Source organism: Orycteropus afer, unplaced genomic scaffold (genome assembly GCF_000298275.1).
Source record: "Orycteropus afer afer isolate SDZICR_OR568_19922 unplaced genomic scaffold, OryAfe1.0 scaffold00068, whole genome shotgun sequence".
Taxonomy (NCBI): domain Eukaryota; kingdom Metazoa; phylum Chordata; class Mammalia; order Tubulidentata; family Orycteropodidae; genus Orycteropus; species Orycteropus afer.
In genome coordinates, this window is record NW_006921655.1 from 2,636,542 (window position 1) to 2,644,088 (window position 7,547).

Consider the following 7,547-nt stretch of genomic DNA (forward strand, 5'->3'; position numbering starts at 1 on the left):
CCATGAATTTTGGTTTTCTTCATTTTTCTTTGCTCTGGACAAGGAGAGACCCATTGTTGCATCTAGATGGCAGCTTGCTAGCTTTTAAGATCCCAATCTCTACTTGCCAAAGTAGGAGGTAGAACAATGTTTTATATAGTATGTTATGCCAATTGAGCTTGATGTCCCCTGCGACTATGGTCCAAAGCCTGCAGCTACTTGGTCCCTCTGGGTAGCTGGCTGTGACCAAGCAATGACCACAACCTTGCCCCTTGTCAGCATGGCCATTGTCTTAGCAGTCCAAAGAGTCCATTTTAATAGCATGAGAATGATCAGGTGACCTTTGCTTCCCATTAGGGTGATCAGTCTGGCTGGTTGGTCCCAGGAGAGGGATACACACTTGCGGTTACAGAGCATCAGCTGCTTGCTGAAATTGATACAAAACTCCAGGAGCTCTCAGCAGACTCCCCAACAATTTCCAGCTTTACTCTGAAACTTGAAGATCAAAATGATCAGGTGGGTATATTTAATTTAAGAGTACATAGAGTGTTCAAGTTTATGTGTGTTAAAACTAGTTCATATATATTTTCCTGTGGTTACTTCCACTTTCTACTCATTTTTCTTTTAGTTGGTAGTTCAGTGGGATGGAGCCACTGATGTTGTTATTAGGTGCTGTTGAGTTATCTCTGACTCATAGTGACCCTATGTACAGCAGAACGAAACACTGCCCAGTCCTGTGCCAGCTGCATGGTCCCTGCCATACCTGAGCCCATTGTTGTAGCTACTGTGTCAATCCATCTTCTTGAGGGCCTTTTCCTCTTTCATTGACCTTCCTCTTTACCGCACATGATATCCTTCTCCAGGGAATGGTCTCTTCTTACAACATGACCAAAGTAGGTGAGATGAAGTCTAACCATTCTCGCTTCTAAGGAGCATTACAGCTGCACTTCTTCTAGGACAGATTTGTTAGTTCTTTTAGCAGTCCATAGTACTCTGAGCATTCTTCACCAGCACCACAACTCAAAAGCATCAACTCTTCTTCAGTCTTCCTTATTCATTGTCCAGCTCTCACATGCATGAAAGAGATCATGTGGTAGTTAAGTTTGTGTGTCAACTTGGTTGGGCTTGGTTGAGTGGCTGGGCAGCTGGATGTAGTATTCCCCATGATGAGACTGGTAATCAACTCCGTGGTGGAATCTACTGTGAGCAGCTGAGTAGCTGCCTTAGGGATGTGGTCTGCTTCCTGTATATAAAGAAAAGCCTTGGGAAATGGTCTTATGGTACACTTGAACCCTGCATGTAGCTGTGTCATTGTTCAGCAGTCTGCCATGCTCTGCTGACCTTGGGGCTTTCAATGGACTTGTATTAATGGCGTGCCATGTGGTTTGGTAACATTGGGACTGTGCCATTTTATTTGTTGGCCTTGGGCTTGTTAACCTCAGCAGCCAGTAGCTGCCTCTAGTTTCAATGGGCTGGGAGCAAGAGGCAGAGCTGAAGCCCAAGGTGGAGGGGCTTTCACACAGTCCCTAGAGCCTGGCACTTTGAACTCAGACTTAAAGCCTCTCAACTGTAAGAAAATAAACTCCTGTTTGTTCAGCCGTCTCATTTGTGGTATATTCCTGTCAGAGTGGCACTAGGTAACCAGAACAGATCTTTTGTAGCCGACTTGCCCAGTGCTGTACATCGTCTGATGTCTTGACTGCTGCTTCCATTGGCGTTGATTATAGAACCAAGCAATGTGAAGTCTTTGACAACTTCAATCTTTTCTCCATTTATCATGATGCTGCTTATAGGTCCAGTTGTAAGGATTTTTATTTTCTTTATATTGAAATGTAATCCATACTGCCGACTGTATTCTTGAATCTTCATCAGTAAGTGCTTCAAGTCATCTTCACTTTCAGCAAGCAGTGTTGTGTTGTCAGTGTATTGCACGTTGTTAATGATGCTTCCTCCAATCTTGATGCCACATTCTTCTTCATACAGTCCAGGTTCTTGGATTATTTGCTTAGTATATAGATTGAATAGTACGGTGAAAGGATACATCCCTGACACACTCTGTTCTTGATTTTAAACCATGCAGTGTCCCCTTGTTCTGTTCAAATGACAGCCTTCTGGTCTTTGTACAGGTTCCTCATGAGTACAATTAAGTGTTCTGGAATTCCCATTCTTCTCAATGTTATCTACAGTTTGTTATGATCCATGAAATCAAATGCTTTTGCATGATCAATAAAACACAGGTAAACATCTTTCTGGTATTCTTTGCTTTGAGCCAAGATCCATCTGACATCATCAATGATATCCCTTGTTCTACTTCCTCTTCTAAATCCAGCTTGCATTTCTGGAAGTTCTTTGTCAATATACTGCTGCAACCATTTTTGAATTATCTTCAGTAAGATTTTACTTGCATGCAATATTAATGATATTGTTTGATAATTTCTACATTCTGTGGGATCACCTTTCTTTGAAATGGGTACAAATATAGATTTCTTTTAGTCAGTTGGCCAGGGAGCTATCTTCCAAATCTCTTGGCAAAACCGAATGAGTGCCTCCAGTGGGGCATCCATTTGTTGAAATTTCTTAATGGGTATTCCATCAATTCCTGGAGGCTTGTTCTTTGTCAATTCCTTCAGTGCAGCTTCAATTTCTTCCTTCAATACCATTGGTTCTTGTACATATACCACCTCCTGAAATGGATGAAAATAGACCAATTCTTTTTGGTACAGTGACTCTGTGTGTTCCTTCCATCTTCTTTTGGTGCTTCCTGCATCATTCAATATTTTGCCCATTGAATCTTTCAATATTGAAAATCGAGGCTTAAATTGTTTCCTCAGTTCTTTCAGCTTGAGAAATGCCAAACGCAATCTTCCCTTTTGGTTTTCTAACTCCAGGTCTTTGCACATTTCATTATAGTAATTGGCTTTGTTTGCTTGAGCTGCTCTTTAAAATCTTCTGTTCACCTCTTTTATCTTGCCATTTCTTCCATTTGCTGTAGCTACTCTCTGCTCAAGGGCAAATTTCAGAGTCTCTTCTGACATCCATTTTGGCCTTTTCTTCTTTTCTCATCTTTTTAGTGACCTCTTGCTTTCTTCATGGATAATGCTCTTGATGTCATCCCACAATTCTTCTGGTTTTCGGTCATTGGTATTCACAGCATCAAATCTATTCTTCCTTTTTTTAAAAAATGCATTTATTGAAATATAATTTATTTACAGTGAAATACACAAAACTAAAGTGACATGGGTCAATGCATTTTTTTTTTTTTTTTTTGTTGGCAGTGTTCCCTCCCCTCCCCTTCCACCTCTGGCAACCAACAAAGAAAGTTTCCCTCCATATATAAACCTTTCCTTGACCCTCCACAACAACGAACTAATACTATATTTTTCCTTCTATGATTGACTTATTTCACTCAACAGAATGTCATCCATATTATGTGGTATTTTGCAGACTCGACATTATTTGTTAGTGCTGCATAGCATTCCATTGTGTGTATGTACCATAGATTGGAATCCACTTTTCTGTTGATGAGCACGTAGGTTATTTCCATCTTTTTGCTATTGTAAATAGTGCTGCAATGAACATGAGTGTGCATATATCTGTTCCTGTCCTGGCTCTCACCTCTCTAGGATATATACCTAGTAATGGTATTGCTGGGTCAAATAGCATCTTCAGTTCCAGTTTTCTTAGGAATCTCCATACTGCTTTCCACAGTGTTTGTATCACTTCATAGTCCCACCAGCAGTGTGTGAGAGTCCCAATCTCTTCACATCCCCACCAGCATTTGTTATTTTCAGTCTTGTTGTACCTTGCCATCAGTGCTGAGATGAGATGGTATCTCATTGTTGTTTTGATTTGCATCTCCCTGATGACCAATGGTTGTGAGCATCTCTTAATGTATTAGCTGGCCACCTGAATATCCTCCTTGGTGAAGTGTCTCTTCATGTCTTCTGCCCATTTTTCAATTGGATTATTAATTCCTTTGGTGTTGAGGCTCAAATCTATTCTTTAGATGGTCTCTAAATTCAGGAAGGATATATTCCAGGTCATATTTTGGCTCTCGTGGAATTGTTTTAATTGTCTTCAACTTCAAGTTGAACTTGCATTTGAGCAATAGATGGTCTGTTCCACAGTCAGCTCCTGGCCTTGTTTTGGCTGAAAATATTGAGCTTTTTATTGTCTCTTGCCACATTATTGTTGTTGTTATGTGCCGTTGAGTTGGACCTGACTCATAGCGACCCCTCTTTGGGTTTCTGAGGCAATATCACTACGGAAGTAGATTGCCCAACTTTCCTTCTGACGAGTGGCCAGTGAGTTTGAACCACCAGCCTTCTGGTTAGCAGTCAAAATGCCTTAGGCACTATGCTACCAGAGCTCCTTCCTCTTGCCACAGATGTAGTCAATCTGATTGCTGGGTACTCTGTCTGGCGAAGTCCATGTGTATAGTCACCATTTGTGTTGAAAAAAGGTTTTTGCAATGAATAAGTTGTTGGTCTTGCACATGTTCTATCATGCGATCTCCAGTGTTATTTCTGTCACCAAGGCCAAATTTTCCAACTACTGGTGATTCTTCTTTGTTTCCAACTTTTGCATTCCACTACCAGTGATAATTAACACATCTTGATTGCATGTTCGGTCAATTTCAGAGTACAGAATTTGATAAAAATGTTCAGTTTCCTCATCTTTAGCTTTGGTGATTGGTGCGTAAATTTGAATAACAGTAGTATTAACTGGCTTTCCTTGTAGGTGTATGGATATTATCCTATCACTGACAGCATTGCACTTCAGGACAGATCTTGAAACATCCTTTGTGATGATGAATGCCACACCATTCCTCTTCAATTTTTCATTCCCAGCATAGTAGATCATATGGTTGTCTGACTCAAAATGGCCAAAACTGGTTCATTTCAGCTCACTAATGCCTAAGATAACTTGCAGGTGATAATTCTGATTTGTAGTGAGGCCTTTCTGTAAGCTACCAACTGAAGTTTCAGGCTCTGGTTTAAGTCCAGTTGAAACTACCTCAGGGGAAAGGAGCAGTGTCAAGATGGTCTGAAGAAACCAATAAATTGGTTATTTGGTATAACCTATCTAGAGCCATCTCAGCGTCCTTAGGTTACATTTCTAAGAGGGTGACTCAGCTGCTTCTAACCCCCTTAGCAGCAGTAGTGGATGTTTTCCCATCACAAATTTCCAGATAGGGAATGGAGTTCTTGGAAAACAGAGAAAACTGGAATTTTTGTCCCCACCCAGATGTACTCCAGGACAGTGACACTGGTTATGCTAGTTTATTTATGCTACTGGGTTCCAGTTCCCAAAAGGAGTAGGCCAAGGTAGGGGAATAAAATTGTTGAGATAGTCTTTGTTCTTTTTATGTTTCAGTTGATTTTTTGGGGGGTTAGATTTCAAGTTGCTGAAATCTTGAAGATGAATAATAGCTTAAAGTTAGAAAATGTCTTTTTCATGCTGTCAAATGTTATTTTTGAAAGAGCATTTAGAGATTTATTTAGCCATTAGGACTTCAAGCAAAGACTAAGTATGATCAGATTCTGTGATTGTCATCTAAATCACATTGTCAGAGTTCACATTTATGATTCAGATAAAATATATAAAACATAATAAGAGGGAAAATCGGTGTATTATTGACACATATCAAATTTATGTATTTTTATGTGAAACAAGTTATATTTACAGAGAAGAGAGAAAACTGCATATTGGGATTCCCATTGGATGCAGAAATAGAAATGTAACATCACGGCTGCTGAAAAGAAATAACTGATGCTTCTTGCATGTAAAATAGAATATCTGTTGAGCTTTTGTTCAATTACTTCTTGGCATTTGTCATTTCTAACTAAAAACTGCATTGTACATTGGATTTTCAAGCCAGAAATGCTAACATGGTAAATTATTTTACAGATACTATTTTTGGATTGGTTTACTTTTTGAATATATACAATGAAAAGTATTCAGTTGATGAATGTGCTCCAATAGTTTACAGAAACACAAATATTCATAATGCATATTCACTTTATTTTTATTTCTAACCCTTCTGCAACTCATCAGTAATTTTTCTCCATGCTCTTTAAGGAAGAAGGTCTTTTGAGTAATATAAATTTCTGCTTTTCAACAATAATTCAACAAGTATTAGTTGAGTTTCCATTGTTGTGCAAGGAATTACAAGGGACTTAAATATAACAAAGGCACATAAAGTATTTTGGAGTAAAAGAGCCTGCCTTTAAGTTCTGGCTTTACCACTTACTAATTGTATGTTGGTTGTTGTTATGTGCCATCGAGTTGGACCCGACTCAGAGCATCCCCTCCTTGAGCTTCTGAGGCAGTATCACTCCAGAAGTAGATTGCCCCATCTTCCTTCCAAGGAGTGGCTGGTGGGTTTGAACTGCCAGCCTTCTGATTAGCAGTCAAGTGTCTTAGGTACTATGCTACCAGAGCTCCTATACTTGGGCACTAATTAGAAGTACTCTGAACCTCAGTTTCCTCATCTCTAAAAGGGGATAATAATACTATTCTTCAGAATTCTTGTGAAGAATAGGTGAATTAATATATGTGAAGTGCTTAGCACAATGTCTGGCATAGAATTCAACCAATGCTATAATAATAGTAGTAATAATAATAATAATCAGTTATTTAAGGGACTTAATTTCTTTTGGGAGTAATAATAATATACATAGATAACTGTGGTAGAAGACAACATAGGTAAGCGCAATAGGAGAACTAGAAGGCTATGTATCTGCTGGCATGGTTCGGGGGCAGAGAAAAAAGCACACACGTCCTAAAGAAATATCAAGAAAGTTCACTTCCACATCAAAGCCAGTAGCAGGAAGAAGAACTAGTGGAGGAGGCAGGAGTCCCAGACACAGGGGAAAGCTAATCATAATGCACAAAGCTGTAAACTGGTGGCCTGCAGAACAAATTTGGCTCACAGATAGGTTTTCTGTAGCCCTCATAGAGTTTAAAACACTTTGTTAGCCATTATTTAAAAATTTAATGATTTCGTGTAAAAATACAGATTTCTACTTTATTTGTTTTAATTGGAAAATCTGGTAACATCAGACCTGAATCTTTGCTTGGCAACTGCTGAATTAGGCTGAATAGCAACTGCTGCTGCTTTATGTGAGGCACACATTCCCTAGTTTGCTACAGTATCCACCACTCCTTATTGTCCTGCAGATCCTAAGATCTATCGTAGCGTGGCCCAGTTCATGCATCCCGTCCTTGCACAGGCCATCAATACATTTTTGAATGCTTACTTGTTTTATTGGGGACACTATGGGGGTGATGTTAAGTGTTCAGATTAGTATGAGGTTTCATTTCATGCTTGTAGGACTCTGGAGGATATGATATAAAATAGAAAAAGTTGTGGAGAGACCATATGATGAAACAAATGTTACAATGTGGAGACTAATAAATTACAGAAAGTATATGCTATGGGAGCATGGAGAAAGGAAATATTATTTGATGAAAACATGAGATTGAAATCTCCTTTGGAGTTCCTTTTTTTTTTTTTTTTTTTCAAGAGAGATTTCCTGAACAAGTTTAAACATGCAAAATTTTTG

General features: G+C 39.1%; 1 protein-coding gene across 1 annotated transcript in view; it reads left to right on the plus strand.

Annotated features, from left to right (window-relative positions):
- FSIP1 (fibrous sheath interacting protein 1) overlaps nt 1-7,547 on the plus strand; it is a 183,029-nt gene that overhangs the window by 37,458 nt on the left and 138,024 nt on the right. Inside the window, exon 8 of the mRNA XM_007940512.1 lies at nt 337-495. Within this exon, the coding sequence (XP_007938703.1) occupies nt 337-495 (159 nt within the window). The remainder of the gene's footprint in view (nt 1-336; nt 496-7,547) is intronic.